The sequence below is a fragment of the Rattus norvegicus genome, chromosome 11 (assembly GCF_036323735.1).
Source record: "Rattus norvegicus strain BN/NHsdMcwi chromosome 11, GRCr8, whole genome shotgun sequence".
Taxonomy (NCBI): domain Eukaryota; kingdom Metazoa; phylum Chordata; class Mammalia; order Rodentia; family Muridae; genus Rattus; species Rattus norvegicus.
The window spans coordinates 92,442,816-92,460,973 of NC_086029.1; the positions used below are offsets into that span (position 1 = coordinate 92,442,816).

Sequence of the window (18,158 nt, forward strand, 5' to 3'; positions counted from 1 at the left end):
ACCTGCCATGTTGTGCAGACAGCAGGTTTTCCAAAGTGCTCCAATTTCCCCCCATGCCATCTGATGGATCTCAGAGTTGCCATAGAAACAAGTGGGATCTATTAGGTAGAATTTCTCATTGAATCCCACAGGATGCTCTTGGCTTCCTTGGCTTCTCCATATGTCTACAGTTTCCCTGGGGATCCCTGAGCCTAGATTTAAAATGGAACCTGGGGTGCAATGAGCTGGGCTCCCACAAATCGTGTTAACTCATTCTCTTCTGAAATGGCCAGCCCGGCGTGGTCAAAGCTTTTAACAAATTCTGTCATGAGGAAAGTAATATTTTTTCAGTTCTTGGTGTCTGTAATTGACATCTATTTCATCTGAAATTCACCCAGCTGCAACGTTCTTCACCTTTGGGAATCTATAGAGTACAGAAATAGTGGCATTCACAGAGAATACCCTGAGACATCCGTGTGCCAGTTGGGGTCACACGTGTTTTGTTTTCCAGTGGTTTGCAATGAGGGGATCTACAGAGGAGCTGTGAGTACAATTGAACAGGATGCAGAATCAGCCATCACAGGACTGGACTTGCCTTGTCCTGGTGTGGAACTGGTCCTCCTGCATTTTAAAGCCACAGGGAAAGCAACCGTAGTTTTATTAAGGGCACCTTTTGCTAACTGAGGGTCCTACTCTGCTTTCAGTTAAAACACAAGGGGGGAAGGACCCACCGCCGCCTTCGCTCTTGCTCTCAGAGTGAAGGTGCAGGCGGGATGATCAGCCTGCAACCTGAACTACAGGTGTGGAATTGGGGGGAAGCACTAGTCAGGATAGTGCAAGCGTCAGGACCTGAGTTTCATCCCCAGAACCCCTCTGGAAAAGCTGGGAATGGTGCTGTGAGTTAGCAATCCTCACTCTGGGGAGAAAAAGACAAGTGGCTGGATCCACAGGCCTGCTGGCCAGCCGATCTAGCCTGCTTGGTGAGCCCTAGACCATTGAGAAACCCTGTCTCAAAAACAAGATGGATACCATGTAAGAACACCAAGGCTGTCCTCTTAACATGTGTCCTTTACACACACACACATGGAAATGCACATATGTCTGTAAACATATACACACAAACATAATAAAGCTGTGTGTGGTGGTTGGAATAGGAGTGGGTGGGACCGGTAGGCTCACACATCTGGACGCTTAGTCACCAGGGAGGGGCACGATTGGAAAGGATTAGGACTAGGAGGGGTGGCCGTGTTGGAGGAAGCGTGTCACTGGGGGAGGGCTTCGAGGTTTCAAGAGCCCAAGCCAGTGTCTGTCTCTCTTTCCCTGCTGACCGTGGATCAAGATCTAGAACTCTAAACTACTTGCCCAGCACCATGTCTGCCTGTGTGCTACCGTGTTTTCAGCCATAATAGTAGTGGACTAAACCTCTGAAACTGTAAGCCAGCCCCAATTAAATGCTTTCTTTTACTAGAGTTACCATGGTCTTGGTGTCTCTTCACAGTAGAGTGGGGAAAGACAGTGTGCAGGTGGTATTGTATTAGGGAGAGGGATGGGGAAGAAGGAAATCGCAGGTTCAGAAAAGAAAATTTGGTGACTCATAACCTCTAATCCCAGCCCTTGAGAGGTGAGGCAGGAGGTTGCTGCAGGTTCAAAGCCACCCTGGGCTACAGAGTCTCAAAAAATAAAGGAAGACTATCTTAGTTATGGTTTTTATTATTAGTGCGAACGGACACTGTAACCATGGCAACTCTTAATAAGGAAAACATTTAATTAGAGCTGGCTTACAGTTTCAGAGGTTTAGTCCATTATTGTCAGGGAAGGAAGCATGAAAGCACACGGGTAGACATGGTGCTGGACAGGAAGCTAGGATGTCTACATCTGGATTGGCAGGCATCAGGAAGAGACAGCAACACTGGGCACCTGCTGAGTATTTGAAAGCTCAAAGTCCACCCCCAGTGACACTTCCTCCAATAAGGCCACACCTCCTAAAATGTTACTTCCTGTGAGCTATGAGGACTGTTTTTATTCAAATTAACCACAAAGACCCTGAGCTGTAATCTGAGAAGCCTCTTCTCTCAGCAAACAGAAGTCAATGCAAAAGACCGGGGACCACAACTTGTTGAGGCCAGTGGAGGGCTCAGCCCCAGATACAACCCACATTGCAGAAACAAGGGTAGAGAGATTATCAGAGAAGGCAAAGAGACGACACGGGCTGCATAATTAAAAAAAAAAAAACACCAAAATTTAAACACAGGGAATGATTAGAAGTGGTTGTCAAGAGCCCAATCAATGAAAATGGGGTACCTGGTATATACCTCTGCTTTAGAAAGTTCCTGGAGCCAAGGCAGAGACAGCCAGTAAACCTCTCTCTAGACGTGTGGCAGTGAGGGTGATGGCTGCCATTCTTGTGGTCAAAGATATTTGTTTGCTTTAAAAATAGGCAGAAACCCAACCAATCTGGGAAGTCATTCTCTTGTTTTTGTAAGGGACAAAGATGTATTTTCTTGGTGAGTGTCTTAGGGTTTTACTACGAACAGACACCGTGACTAAGGCAACTCTTATAAGGACAGCATTTAACTGGGGCTGCCTTACAGGTTCAGAGGTTCAGTCCAGTATCATCAAGGTGGGAACATGGCAACATCCAGGCAGGCATGGTGTAGGAGGAGATAAGAGTTCTACATCTTTTTCCAAAGGCAACAGGAGAGATTGACTTCCAGGCAGCTAGGAGGAAAGTCTCTCAAAGCCCACGCCCATAGTGTCATTTTTCCATCAAGACCACACCTCCTCCAAAAGGCCACACCTCCTTCAACAAGGCCACGCCTCCTAACAGTGCCACTCCCTGGGCCAAGTATTTTCAAACCACCATAGAGAGCATGGTGGCACACCTGTAATCCTTGTCCTCAAGAGACAGACGATCGTGAGTTCAAGGTCATGTAGTGGGACCCCGTCTCAACAATATCACACCAAAAAGGGGAGCATCTCTTATAATCGACCACATCGCTAAGTCCTAAGTTTAGCTTTTAAAGCAAGGCCCACATCCATGGGTTTAAAGGAACGGAGAAGTGCGTGTCCCATTTGAGCCAAACGCTAAGCCACACGTGTAGAGCTCTGACCCGGCTCACCTCACCGGAGAGGCACACAGCACGGCTCTGTTGTAGGTCAGGAGGGCTCTGTGGTGAACAGACAGCGAACAACCGGTTTCCACTTACCTGAAATGCAGCCTTCATGCGAAAGCAGCATCTGTTGCGGTGGGCACCATTCTTTTAGATCCATTCAGTTTGGATAGGGAAGGGGTGGGCTACCCTTTGTAGGTTCTCTGCTGCTTCAGGGGGACAGAGGCTTTACCAAATAAACGGATACCCTGCAGCTTGTAGAACAAGACACATGAGTGTTGGCTGAAGCAGCCCATCCCCTCCTTACAGAGAGTTCCACTCTACTCTGAAGATTAACTCTTGAGTGTTGGTAAAAATGACAGGAGGGGTTATACTGATTGGAGCCCGCTTATCAAAGACTTTAACAGCTGACATGTAAGCAGATACTTAACAATATTTGTCTTTTGGGGTCAGAGTTCCTTCAGGATGATTTTTCTTTTTCTAGCTCCATCCATTTACCTGTGACTATTGTGATTTCAGTTTAAAAGCCGAGTAATATTTTGCCACATTTTCTCTATCCATTCATCTGTAGACAGACATCTAGGCTGATTTCAATCTCTGGCTATGTATGAACAAGGCAGCAATATGAATACCTTATGTAGGGAAGTCCTATGTAGCCACCATAGCGTCTTTATCAAAAACTACGGCTGAAGAATGGGAGTCCAGCCTTCCCAGTGCAGAGGCCAGACATATGGGGTTCTACTTCCTAGCCCACCCTAGTCGTTAACAAAGCATGTTCACACTATAAAAATTACACAATGGTTTGACCTGGTGGTGCAGGCCTTCAATCCCAGCACTCCAAGCGGACCTCTGTGAGTTCGGGGCCAGCCTTGTCTACAAAGAGTGTTTCAGGACAGCCAGGGCTACACAGAGAGACTGTCTCTCGAACATCCTTCATACATTAACTAGCAGTTCACACATGCGATCTCACCCTAGCCAACCTGGTTTACCTAGTGGCCTTGATGAGCTCCCAGCCAGCAAATGACCTAACTTCTGAGACCATGTTAAGCCCTGGGAAGAAGTAAGTCTCATCCATGTGCAGAGGCTCAAGGCTACTGTTGTCTGAGGGAACAGAACTTCCAGAAGCTGCGTGTGACCTACACCTTACTGGTTTTCCTATTCTGTTCTTCTGTATTTCTCCTCCACTCACTGCTTAAAATTACAGCATTTTTTCTGAGGCCCTGCCTGGGTTGAAGCCATGGAGGGGGTTGTATTATTTGATAATCTGGCACAAGAAAGAAAGGAATGGGGGTCCACTGTGAACACATCTCTTCTCCAGCATTCCCCCAAATGTGTGCACCTCTGCACACCGACGGACCTTCTTCTCAGGGTTTAGCATCCTCTCAGAAGGTAGAAATAGAAGGACCATGCTTGCTTGCTTCCCAGGCTGGCCTTGAACCCCTTCTGCCTCATGAGTGTTAGTGTAAGAAACCTGGATCACCATGCCAGACTTGTTTTTTTTTTTTCCTCTATGTAACTTTAATGATTACATTAAAAGACAGAAGATACCCAAATCACTTAGAGCCATCAAACTAGCAGGCCGTCCTAGTTAGAGCATCTAAAGAATGAAGCGTAGTGAAAGGCCCAGATGGCTGTGCCAAGGAAACTGGCTGGGCAGGGTAAGTGCAGAGGAAGCTTCCTGTCTGAGATGGGAAGATTGTCGGTGTGTGGCGAGTACGGAAGCATGGAGGGGCAGGCAGCGTAGAGGGGCAGGCAGCATAGAGGGGCAGGCAGCGTGGACAGCCTGCCGGTGCATTTGTAAGAGATGTACGCTTTCATTTACATAGAACCGGAGGATACCCTGAAACAAGTGTTGATTTCTGCTGGGATTGGGAGGTCCAAGATTTTTTTTTATGATGTTTTAATATTCAATTATGAAAAATCACCTTCCAGAAATAAAATTTTAAATGAAAATTAAAACAAAATCTGGTTCTGTTTAAACCCATAGCATTTGTGATTTTTACCAGTTGTGTGCTTGAGCCTAAGGATAGGACCAGTTGCCAGCTTATATATTTTGAGAAAATGACTTTAGAAACAATATATGATGGTTTAACTTTAGACTGCCTTGGTAGGAAATTGGAACCGCGAGGCTGTATTTAAGTTGTACTTTAACTTGTGACTATTTCAGGATTTTTTTTTCCCGCCCAAGATAATTGGAAAGCTTAAAGCATGGTGCCTGCTATTTACAGTCGGAATGGGCTCTGTATGGCTTGGGGGATACACGGGACCTACGATTTCCCGTAGAAATATCTGTGTATGGTTTGGTGGATACAGTTGGACAGGGAACTTACATCTGATTTTGTTATTTGCTGAAGTTTGAGTATGTGGAGGAAAAGTTCTAGACTGGTCTTGTCTTTACAGGAGCAGAAAAATCCAGATTCGAAACATCCCGCCTCACCTGCAGTGGGAGGTAAGTCGGGCACACAGGCCTCCTCGATCCTGCTTCCTTGTGCTTTAGGAATTAAAGGCCTCAGACTTCCCTCTCTGACCCCTCACAGTCGGCTCCTCAGGTACCCAGCCACCAAGTACCAACCACCATCCAGGAAACAACATGTTACCACAGGGTTTGATGAGCGGATTTTTATCTTTTCCCTTTCTAATTGGCACCAGGAAGCCTGTGGAAACAAAATTCGTTGTTGGAATATAGTCTTTTGTTTTGTTTTGAGTTAGTTGCTATTTTATATTTTCAGAGCACTAAAAGTTCTGAGATTGCAATCTTGATATAAAATACAGTTGAATTTAAGGAGTGGCCTCACTGTTAAGAACAAACTGACCTGGCCCACGGGAAACCAAGGCAACCTTAAGGGAGGGAAGGAAGGATGGGAGGGAGGGAGGGAGGGAGGGAGGGAGGGAGGGAGGGAGGGAGGGAGGGAGGGAGAAGGTCCAAGCCGGAGAGCTGGCTCAGTGGTCAAGAGTCTAAGCTATCTTTTTGGAGTTCTTACTGGAGTTCAATTTCCAGTCATAGTAGGTGGCTTAAAATTACCTATAACTCCAAATCCAATACTTCTGGCCTTTGTAGGCACCTGTCCTCATGTACATACAGGTATACACACACACACACACACACACACACACACACACACACACACACGCACACACACACGCACGCACACACACACGCACCCACTCTAAAATACAAAACAGCCAAGCACAGTGCTGTATGACTTTAATTCTAGACTTAGGAGGCTGAGGCAGGCAGATCTCTTGAGTCTAAGGCTAGCCTGGTTTACATAGGGATTTCCAGGGCAGCCAGAGCTACTGACAGCCAGCCAAACCTTGTCTCAAAAATAAATCTTAAAAAGAACAAACCTTTTTGAAAGATTTATTACTTTTTATGTGTCCCAGTGTGGGTCACCGTACACTGCATTTGTGCAGGAGGCCAAAAGAACTCCAGTTATAGGTCGTGACCTCTGCCAGAGCAGTGTGTACTCCTTGCCCCCATCTCTCCATCCTCAAGAACATTTTTTTTTTTTTACTTTGGCAAATCTGAAGCATACACAGTCTGTTACTTGGAAACATAAGATCATCCCTAGAGGAAAGCCAAAGGGACCATTGTTAACCCCTAAGGCAGTAGGAGCTCTGTCCTTCGTCTGGCTGGCATAGGACTATGACTGATCACTTACCAAGGCTGTCACCTTAGTGAATAGACAGTCAGGGACCAGTCAGGAAAGAAAGAAAGAAAGAAAGAAAGAAAGAAAGAAAGAAAGAAAGAAAGAAAGAAAGAAAGAAAAGGGAAAAAAGTGCCCCGAGTCCTCAGATTCATTGAGTTCATTTTTCATGGAGGCCCCGAGGTGCCTGCTTAATTAATTACTTTACTCCTGAGCCCTTGTATTAGCGTGTTTTACTTGCAGGGGAAATGATGTCATTTTAGTGACCTTTTCTTCCTGTTTCTTTACAGGTGTTGGATGGCCTGTTGGCTGAGTATGGGACGGTAGAGAACGTGGAGCAAGGTAAGAAGTGAAGAAGTTAAGCCCCGAGTGAGATTAGCCTCCTGAACCTCGTCTGCCGTTTCTTACAGGTTGGGGTCATGGGAGCAGTACTAAGTCCCAGCACCCCTGGAGTGGGCTTCCTCTAGTGTACTTGTCCACCTGCCTGTCAGAGGCAGCTGTCCGGCTCTGAAATCTGAATAGTGTAGTTATTCAAGGAATATTATTTCAGGGTCTCTCTGTGTAGCCCCGGTTGACCTGAACTCTATATAGACTAGACTGGTCTCCAGCTCTCAGACACCCATCTCCCTCTTGACTCCAAATGCTGGGCTTAAAGCCATGGCCACCATGCCTAGCATTCAGGCTTATTAAACCCGCAGAGAACTTTAGTGCTGGACAGACACAGTGGGACTGGGGCAAACTTACTGTGTCTGAGAATGGGTGAGTTTACACTGCTGCCCCTTAACTAGCTGCAGCTCACTAGGAGGTGAGACTACAACCTAACATCTGTTTACTGTGAGGTACGATTTCCACACTGAGATTCCTGGGGGCACTTACAAAAATGCAGGTTCGTAGGGTTCGCCACATACCTCTGGAAACTCAGGGTGGGGGAGTGGCTCGTTCCTCGTGAACGAAGAATCTGAGTGGTTTCGTGTGCACGCAGATCTGAGACCTACCTTCATAGGAACAGCGTTGCAAATGCCCGGAAATACTTCCTTTTCTGGTAAAGCCTGGAACCACTGATGTTTTAAGGGGGACCAGGAAGCTCCTGGAGCTGCTGCCTTGTGCACCTCTCTAGGCATCCTAGAGAGGTGGATCTTAAGATCCTAACGATGAAAACAGCAAAGTATGGTAAAGATGATTTTTACACTGGTCTTGATCACCTCTTCAAGTCCGTGATCCTGTGAGCTCAGCTTTACCCACCAAAGCTCACTGACTCAGTTTCCACTTGTATAAAATGACTAGAGTTTCTCCCCTTTCTGAAGGGGAATTTCTCCCCTTCATCGAATGGTTTGCATCATTCAATGCAAACATTTTGTAGACAAGTGTAAGGGATTATAAAGTGCTCAGGAAAAGATCATACACAATCCAGTGTCTCACCAATGGTCCAGTCTGTCTGGGCAGTTAACATACTTGCTTTGAAGCCCCAATTATTTGGGTGTTCTCTCCCCTCCGATTGTTAAGAACATTATTCTTTCTTAATGCTGCCTGCACATGCTCAGAGTTGAAAGGAAAGCACTCGGAAGGAAACATGTTTTCTAAAAAGTTTTCACTTATTGAATGGAAGACATTCTAGTGGAGAGAGTGGGCAAGATGGCTTTACAGGTACAAACTTGAAAACAATTTAAAAAAACAACATCCGTAGCTGGTCTGGATGTGGTGGCGCATGCCTGAAACCCCAGTTTGAAGAGGTGGAGATGAATTAGCAGCTAAAACCTGGAAATCAGTTCAGGGTGGTGCTACCTGAGGATGTGTTCAAGAATGCTGGGACAACACACAACCCCTCATTGCCTGTGCCCTGGAGACGGCCTAGCTTCTAACACTTCAAACCACAGAGCGAACTATATTGAACTGCTCTTTTGCCTCCCACTTTGTGGATGATTCTGTCCCAGCAGAACCAACCAGTGGAGTCTTAGGAACATGAATTTAAGGAGCAGCTAAGTAAATGACTTAAGTGGAGCTCAGCTTGTTATCAGAAGACAAACTTCTCTGACCAAAGAATAGTAATAAAAAGCGAGGGCAAAATTAAGAATCCGGAATCCCTAGACGATGCCTTTTCTGGGAGTCTGAGTCTACAGCCTTCTCTTTCAGTCTAGAAGGCTACAGATAGTCAACCCCAGAGATTGGTTTGACACCGAGTGAGGACAGTTATGTACCACAAGGCCCCGTTTTGCACCTCACGGACATCCCTGAATAGGTATCTTTAGAGGGCAGCCAGAGTGCTCCTGGGCAGAGGCCAGGGCTGGGATTGGTGCTGGTGGTGGTATGTAGATCATTGCTCAGTTACTAGTGATGACTGTATGTCCTACCTGTCCTCCAGTCCGTCCCTCCCCAGCTCTCTCCAAGGCTGTAGCTGCCTTGAAATTTCTGGACAAAATGTTTTTATCCCAGAGTTTTTAACATTTGGGGGTTGCCCAATTAATTGATTTGAGAATCGAGTCACGTTTCTTTACCTTTATTGAGGTAGCAAGTGGGAACTCACTCCTAAAGATTAAGGATGAATAATTTGTGTGCTTTGGTGTTTTTCCTGCATCTATGTCTGTGTGAACATGTTGAATCCCCCAGAACTGGAGTTACAAATAGTTGTGAACTGCCACGTGGGTGCTGGGAATTGAACCCAGATCCTCTAGAAAAGCAGCCAGTGTTCTTAAGCACTGACCCCTCTCTCCAGCCCTGAATATTGCTACTCTGAAAGTCAACTTTATTGTGATTTTTGTGGAATTATCTTGAATACTGTTAACTTTAAATCCCCTGATGTCATATTTTGAAGGGTGGACCTGATTGTCATTCTTGTTTTGTTTTTGTTTTTGTTTTTGTTTTTGTTTTTGTTTTTGTTTTGTGAAAACATATTTTTCATTTAGGTGTTTTGGGTTAAAGCAGGCTTTGTCAATCAAGCCCTTCAAATGAATGGGGGAGAGCGGTGTTTATAGAGAAGGCCTAGCTGTGTATCCCAGCCTTGCTATCCTGTCTCAGTGGATAGATGATGGTTAGATGGAAGAATATAGATACATATCACATGCCACAGATACATTTTACTAGATGTGATTTTCCTTATCATGTATATATGATATACATATATAATACGCATATACATATGTGTGTGCATATATTACAATACACAGACACATAGCCTTCTCCGTAGCTCTAGAGAAGCCGAATATAGGAAACAGTCCGTGTGTTTGGAGTTAACAATTAAAATTAATAATAAATAGGTCTAGAAGAAGACTTTGAACACGAAACACAAGGAATCGTGACTTTTTTTTCTTCACTTACTTTCATGGTGTCATGTTCTTCACCCGTTTTTCCTCTGTAGTTTTAGTCTAAAGCAGTAAACTAAGAAGAATACAAGATCAGATAGTGTTTATACCGGAGGTGACTCGGCAGCACTTAGGATGACAGACACGATGGGCACAGCATATTCCCAAGGGGCTAATGACAAAGCAGCCTGTGCCCTGATTACTTCTGCAGTTCTATGAATATTAGGTGAAAAAAATACATAATACACAGAGGTAATCCGTGTGCACATGCTTACTCAGAAGTACTTAGAGAGGTACTTAGTGATGTAGAGGGCAGCATTTACATCTGCGGCTGATTGCAGAGTAGTAGTCCATGCGTCTGGTTTACAAATCCTACAAATGCACATTAAGAGACACAGGGGTGCACATAACCAGTTAGGATGATGTGGTGTTTCTTGCATTTCCCTCTGAAGTTCCGGCCTTTCCTTGGCCCCGAGGACGAGAGCTATTTTTAAATGATGACACAGTTTTTACTTTTTTTCCCTAGTCAACACGGACACAGAAACAGCCGTTGTCAACGTCACCTATATGACAAGGGAAGAGGCAAAGGTGTAAGTGTGCTTGGTCTTCCCTCCTTGCAGGTGTTTGTGGGTTTCTCTTTGGTGCCCTTTGAATGCTGCACCGGGAAACCTTTGCAGAGCAGACGGGTACCAGCCAGTCCGAGTCCTCTCGGACTTGCAAGTACGATTAATTCCGAGGGGTTCTTGCTGCTTTTGGTGTGTCGGTCAGTACAACCCTGGGGAGAATACCAGGCTGTTGGTGATTGTTGCAGAAACTGTCTTGATCAGGGTTGAGCCTTGGCATCAGCAAAGACAGGAACCATGTCAGGAAGCTGCTGCACCTTTGACAAACATTATGGGGCCCCCTTTACCTGGAGAGTGCTCTGTTCTCCACGAGGAGTGTGCACGGTTTTCCCTCCACACTCAGTGGATGGAGATTAAAACATCAGTTTTCCTATGTGTGATATTAAAACGAGGGCCCACCCCCGTGACAACGGTGGGCTTGGTTATCTGGGAGTGTGTTCCACCCAGGTGCCTGGCTTGAACTCCCTACTCTCATTCATGAGTTTGATGCTCCAATAATGATTTTGAGTTTACTATTAATAGATTGGGATTAAGTTTTTTAAGCAATAGCAAAAAAGTTTCTTTTTGGGGCCTTTTTTTTGGGGGGTGGGGAGATTGTAGCCATGGACACCATGCCTAGCTAAGAAGGCTCTCCTGGTAGGAGGTCCGTGAAGTGCCTCATTGGTAGTGTAACTTAGAAATCTGACAGATGGGCGTTCTTCATGGCTTGTGGCATAGCCACAGCATTCCTGAGGTAATAAGCCCACTGCCCTTGTGAACACATAGTTTACCCATTCTCACGCCAACGGCCTTGTTGAAAGTGTGGGCACGTCTGCTGTGACGCTTGGCAGCCTGTGCCGTCACTGGCTAACGCAGCCATAGCCCAGTGCCCCCTGGGTGGTGTCTGCACAGTACTCCCTCACCTTCATTGAATTCTAAAGGTTCTGTTTTACAATGAATTTGCAAACCCTCTCATTACCCTAGTAGGATTGCCACAGAAACATGTGAAGTATACTTTTTAAATACTTTAATGAAGTGTTGTTTATAATAGTTATTTTTAGATAATCTGTAACCTTGAGGGTTAAGGTATAAATATGCTCTAATTTCTATAGCGTGGTAGATACCGAAACATTGCCGGATGGACCCTGGGCCTTCTGGTCTCTGGGTATTTGCCCCAGAGGAGGAGCTATAACTTCCGATGTATCCGTGACAACACGTGTGATTTTTGACAGTCGGGCATAATTTACAAAGGGAAGCGCGATAGTAAAAGTTAACATGAACCCAGAGAGGGCTGATCTCATTTTAAAGTTGTGTCAAGCGGAGTGGGCGGTGAATTATATCAAAATGGTTGATAATGTAAAATGTTTATAGTGTTAGCTGGATTTTAAGGATTTGAAATAATAGATTTTAGTTAAATGGTACATAATAAAGATAGGGAAGATATCAAATAAATATGTTCCTTAATCCGTGCTTAGGTGTTTCTGAATGTCTCGAATGTATTTAAATTTCGTGATATGGCTAAAATAATCATGAAGATGTGCTACGACTTAAAAAAAGCAATTATTTTGGACTCTTATCTACAGTTTTTGGTGAGGGGGAAAGGAAAAAGCAAGGTGCAGAACCATATCTATGTCACCCGGGTCTAAACACTGCAAGAGCTTGTTGTTCTGTTACCTGAGACTCCAGGGGCAGAGGTGGTGTTGGTCTCGCTCACCTCTGTAGCCCTAATGCTTGGCACGGGCACCACAGAATGTCTGTGAGCAAGATGGGTCGGCCTTCTAGAGAGTCTTCCCTCTACCCTCTGATAGGCCTTTCTCCCCTGCTGTATTTCAGAGCTATTGAGAAGTTAAGTGGGCATCAGTTCGAGGACTACTCCTTCAAGATTTCCTACATCCCCGACGAAGAATTGAGCTCCCCTTCACCCCCTCATCGAGCCCGGGAACAAGGCCATGGCCCCGGGAGCTCTTCTCAGGCCAGACAGATTGACTTCCCGCTGAGGATCCTGGTCCCCACCCAGTTTGTTGGTGCCATCATCGGAAAGGAGGGCTTGACCATAAAGAACATCACTAAACAGACCCAGTCCCGGTACGTGCCTCCAGAGCTTCCTCCGCTTCCTTCTGAGGGGTCGTCTGCATCCCGTCTAAGCCATGCTCGAGTCCTCTGTTGCTGTAGTGGGAGGCTGTGCCCCACGGAACTGTGCTTCTGTCAGTGGACTACTAACAGACTCACCTCAGGCTGGGGGCTGTGAGGGGCGTTCATGCTAATGACATAACCATCATCCCCGAAGGGCTAAGCTTATGAAGAGAGCAGAGGACCTCCAGGAAAGATGGTCCTTTATGCTAACATTCTGCAAACACACCTAGTTTCACAGCAGCTGAGATGTACTCTGTGGGGTCATAGGACGCTCCAGTCTGGGTTTTTTTCCTCTTGCCAAGTCAGCCTTGGTATGGCCATCTGAGTTGTCTCATAGAAGCTGTGGGTTACCGCTCCATCAAGCAAGAGAGTATCTGGCTTTGTGTCTGATTCTGTGTGTGTTCTGTTTAAGGAGACTGAACAGGAGGTAGCAGTCAGTGAGCAAAATGATTTATACAGTTGTTGATTTTTATATGTTTGTAAGGGCATAGCACACTGTGAGGAAAATACACAGGTCTTGAGAACAGCGACTCATGCTCAGGCTTTCATAAAATATTTCACCTCTTTGAGTATCAGTTGCTTCTGGGAAAAAGGAAGCCACAATGTTTTACCAGGGTTACTGTGAGAATGCAAACCACTGGGCAGATCGAATGAGCGCCTACTGCAAGGCGTCAGGACCAGCAAATAGATATCCAGCTGAGCTGGTGCGCCTTACTCCAGTCATGGAGTGAGCACCCTGTAACCTGAGAGGGTTCCCTCCAGCTGCAGGCGCTGGCGTCGGTAAGACCCAGTGTGCAGACTCCTCGGAGGAACGCTGAAGTAAGCTGTGATCCTGATGTTCCCTCCATGCTAAAACCCAGCTCCTCCTGCCCCAAGTTGCCACCACTGTAAAGTCATTTTTATTTATCACTGTTCTGATTCCAGAAGTTGTGTATGGTGGTTTTAAAAAGCCAACAAGTTTCAGTGAAGTGAAATTAGTTCTCAAAATACGTGCCAGTTTGAGTCGTGGCCTGGAGGGCGGATCCCTTCTAACGGTCGAAGTAGAAGGAGCTTCGATCTGTCCTGTGAGTCTGAAAGTTCAAAGCAAGCGGGACCCAGAGAGGCCTGAGGAAGTCATCAGACTTTTAGCCCATTAGCCTGGAAGACGGCAGACCACGATAGGAAGGAAACCAAACGCTTACAGAGAGAGGGTTGCTCAGATTTGTAAAGCACGCTTGAATTGGGTGCTGGAGTTTGGGTTCGCATATGGCTTTTAAAGGCTGTGATCAGTGCAGAGGCCTGCACTGTTCCATTGTGTGGCCCCCTTCTCTCTTTACCCCTCCACTTTCTACAGGCATTTGAAAGGCTACCAAAAAATACCTCCTTGACCAATCTGGCTCATGGTGCCTTAGTCCTGCAGTGCTCCTGTTAGAAGGAGCACGATCGATACTGCTGTCATGGCTCCCGATTCTTCTCCTATAGGGTAGACATCCACAGGAAGGAGAACTCTGGGGCTGCCGAGAAGCCTGTCACAATCCACGCCACCCCAGAAGGGACATCTGAAGCCTGCCGCATGATTCTTGAGATTATGCAGAAAGAGGCTGATGAGACCAAACTGTAAGTCTGTACAACGCCCAGGCCACTCGGGCGCTGTCAGGTTGAGAGACGGGTTTAAAAGAGCTAAGCGTGTTACTCCATGAAGGCAGAGGGATCATGTTTGTGTTACCCAGAATTCTGTAGAGGGACAAAAGTGAAAGAATGAATATAGATGTATAGAGAGGTAGATAAAGATATTAATATATATGTAATATATCATACATATATGTATTGTATATATGTGCATATAATATGTATTATATACATACACACACATACACACACACACACATATATATATGAATATATATAATCTCAAGATTTTTATTTTTTGATATATATACCCAGAAGTAGGGATTGCTAGATTATATGGGATTGTTTTTTCATTTACTTCTGGCCGGCTTGACACATGGACCCCCCCTGCCATTTAGTGACTACAGAATGGAAGCCCAGTTACTACCACCATGTAGCTCATTTTAGCCAGAACTCATAAGCTGAGGTTGGGAAAGAACTCCAAAAAAAATAGGTTTCCATTCATAAAAAGCGAGTGTGATGATCGTTGGGAGCTCAGACAGCAGCTGTCCTAAGTGCTGGGTCCTCTCTGTTTTTTTTTTTTTTCCAGGGCAGAAGAGGTTCCTTTGAAAATCTTGGCCCACAACGGCTTCGTCGGAAGACTGATTGGCAAAGAAGGCAGAAACCTGAAGAAAATTGAACACGAGACAGGGACCAAGATAACTATCTCATCGTAAGCTTCCCTTCAGACTGATTGTGTGCAGGAGAGAGAGGTCCTAGGTTTCCTATCTCCTGCCTTTCTTCAGAGGGGAATACACTCAGCCATGCCATGATCACCCTGAGCATCATGGGAAGCAGACACATGTGACCACATAGCCACCAAAGCACTCACCAGCACAAGGGAGGCCCCAGGCTCCATCCCCAGCACCATGGAATCTTTGAAATGAAAATTAGTCAGCTCTGTAATCTAGGCTCTCGAGGGAAGAGACAGCTGAACCAAAAGCTGAAGTTAATTAACACAGTGAACTAAAAGAGAGACTTAGTGAGACTTCTCTCAAAATACAAAGTAAGACCTGGGGCTGGGGATACAGCTCAGAGGCAGAAGGCTTTTCCTAGTGAGTCCCTAGGTTCAAGCCACAGAACCCCCTTCCCTCCCATATATTACATGTATGCCGTCGATGTCACTAGTAGGACTTCCGATTAGATAGCTGAGATCCTGTGCTGTTAGGAGAAATCCAGTCTCTATCTTGACCAGGATGTGTCTGTGGTCTGGAATTTTAGTTTTCTCATCTCTTCCCCGTCGGCTAGCTTGCAGGATTTGAGCATATATAACCCCGAGAGAACCATCACGGTGAAAGGTACCATTGAAGCCTGTGCCAGTGCTGAGATGGAGATTATGAAGAAGCTACGCGAGGCCTTTGAAAACGACATGCTGGCCGTTAATGTAAGTGCCTGGTGCTTCTGTCTCTGCTAGTTTTCCTGCAGCTGAGACAGTCACAAGCTCTGGAAGGAGAGCTGTCCTCGATGATGGGGAAGCACCTTGGGAGAAGTGAAGAGCTTCTGGCCTCTTAGGATAAAGGCATCAAAACAAGAAAACAGTCAGTAAAACTGTGGTAGACACAAGCCCGTGTGAGCCAATGAAATCCTACCATCCAGACCATGACGTGGAGTGATGCCCATGACCACTGTATTAGAAAAGGAAGCTGTCAGAGCTGGGCTACACATATGTGTGCCAAGCGTGTAGGCAAACAGGACTGGGTGCTGGATATGAGAATAAAAATAACAGGGCCAGGAAAGTGGGATTCCCCTAGTCTCTAAACTTGAATAATGTTGTCGTGTCTTCTCTCTCTTTAAAAGCTCAAGTATGTAGTTTAGCCAGGCCTAGTGGCACATAGCTTTAATCTCAGAACTTGAAGGACAGAAGCAGGTCCAGACCGGGGCAACATAGTGAGACCCTGTTTCTATTCTGTTTGTTTGTTTATATCTACTGAGCTCTGGAGGTACTCTCCTGAGGTACTATGTATGCAGCCTGCATAAGGCCTAGAGTTCACTATATAGAGTCAAAAACATGCCACCCAGGGCACAGAGGCCTTGTCTAGCCTGGGCTGCTTGTGGGGTAGAGCTGAGGGCTGTGTGGAGCAAGCATTTCAGGCTGGCCTGTGGGAGAAAAGAAGGCGCTCGCTTCTGACTGGCATCTCTTGCTCGCTGGTTGGCACTCTTAGCTCCCTTAGTAAATGCCGTCACCTACTTGAATGTTCTGCGTCACTGGTATAAGACGACATTCTTCCCATTATTCTCACTTTATTTATAATTGTCTAAGATATTTACCCACCAGCCAAGCTCAGCTTGGAAGAGTGAAAATCGTTCTTTTTTCACTATAACCTTCTGAGAATGGAAAGGGTCAGCCAATACCAACTCATTGCCCCTTGCTTGACTCTTCGTCCCCACACTTCAGAGAAGTGAATATTAATGGAGAGACCTAGTACAGCCCCACCTGATCACCCCATACCGCTCAGTAATTGTAGGACAGGAAGTGGGAGGAGGGAGAGAGAGGAGGTCCTTCTGTGCGGATACCCTCTAGCCGTCTCATTCCTGTGGACTTTGCTGAACATCTCTTTCCGTGGAATCTGGATGTTCAGAAGAGGTGTGAGTGCTTCACATCACCGTATCCGAACGTGGCACTAGATATCCATGCCAAATCCATGCTCCGTGAGGGAAATCACAAAGTCGCCAGGTCCTAACATACAGCACAAGGGGAAGGATCCAAGTTGGCCATTCCGAATGCTTACATAAAGGGGCACTTTCCAGGGTGACTTTACCCACAGAGAAACAAGGCAGAAAAATCTTAGACAATTGCTTCATTTCATGAAGCCAAGGATTGGGGCAGGCTGGGCCCGGGCCAGCATAGGAACATTTCCCTGCCTCCAGCCCTGGTGAGCATCCTAGGTTGAGATGTGAAGTAACATGTTCTTGCAGCTGAAGCTAAATGCCAAAGGAGCCACCCTCCAGTCACGATGAGGCTTGCCTTGTGAGCCAGTGCTAGCTCAGACTCTGACTCATCCTTGGGTAATTAGAAAAGACTGGTGTTCTCTTTCATTCAACAAATATTTATTGAGCAGACACTGAATACAACTCTAAACAGCCATCCATCTCAAGGGAGTGAGGCGGGGGTGAGGCTCTGAGCCTTGTGACCCCACCTTGTACCTTTGAGGACACGGGAGGGTTAGAATGTGTGTGTGTTGGGCGTGTAGGACCGGCCGAGATAGGGGAAGGAGGAGCAGCGGCGGGGCACAAGAGTTCGGAGTTGAGAGGGCACAGGGTATTCAGGGAGGATTAGTGGGGTGGGGGTCAGGGCTTACCAGGGCTGGTGACGACGTTGTTAGCCACGGTAAGATGTAGCTATACCCAGTGTTGTTGGCAAGGAAACTTTGAAGAGATGCAGCAGCCAGGTTGAGATTCGTTTTCCGCTCTCAGTACGGGGCGAGGAAGTCCATGTACCTGGCTGGAGCCGACTGCAGACAGGAGATGGAGGCTCGCTGTGGCTTCTCTCCCCCATCTTTTTTTTCTTCTCTTCTGTTCCCAGCAACAAGCCAATCTGATCCCAGGGCTGAACCTCAGTGCACTCGGCATCTTTTCGACAGGACTGTCTGTGCTTCCTCCACCAGCAGGGCCCCGTGGAGCTCCCCCGAGTCCCCCCTATCACCCATTTGCTGTAAGTAACCCGGTGTCCCGAGAGCCACTGTGCTGGCACCCCTCAGGCAGCACAGCTACTCCCCTGTGATGAGGAAGGCAACGCTTTTGTTT

At 46.4% G+C, this 18,158-nt stretch overlaps 1 protein-coding gene across 2 annotated transcripts in view; it reads left to right on the forward strand.

Annotated features, from left to right (window-relative positions):
• The window catches only part of Igf2bp2 (insulin-like growth factor 2 mRNA binding protein 2), a 99,986-nt gene that overhangs the window by 63,908 nt on the left and 17,920 nt on the right, over window positions 1-18,158 (forward strand). For both annotated transcript variants that reach the window (NM_001270598.1, NM_001270599.1), the window contains exons 3-10: window positions 5,490-5,538; window positions 7,027-7,078; window positions 10,559-10,622; window positions 12,468-12,719; window positions 14,229-14,363; window positions 14,965-15,087; window positions 15,663-15,798; window positions 17,938-18,066. In NM_001270598.1, the coding sequence (NP_001257527.1) occupies window positions 5,490-5,538; window positions 7,027-7,078; window positions 10,559-10,622; window positions 12,468-12,719; window positions 14,229-14,363; window positions 14,965-15,087; window positions 15,663-15,798; window positions 17,938-18,066 (940 nt within the window). The remainder of the gene's footprint in view (window positions 1-5,489; window positions 5,539-7,026; window positions 7,079-10,558; window positions 10,623-12,467; window positions 12,720-14,228; window positions 14,364-14,964; window positions 15,088-15,662; window positions 15,799-17,937; window positions 18,067-18,158) is intronic.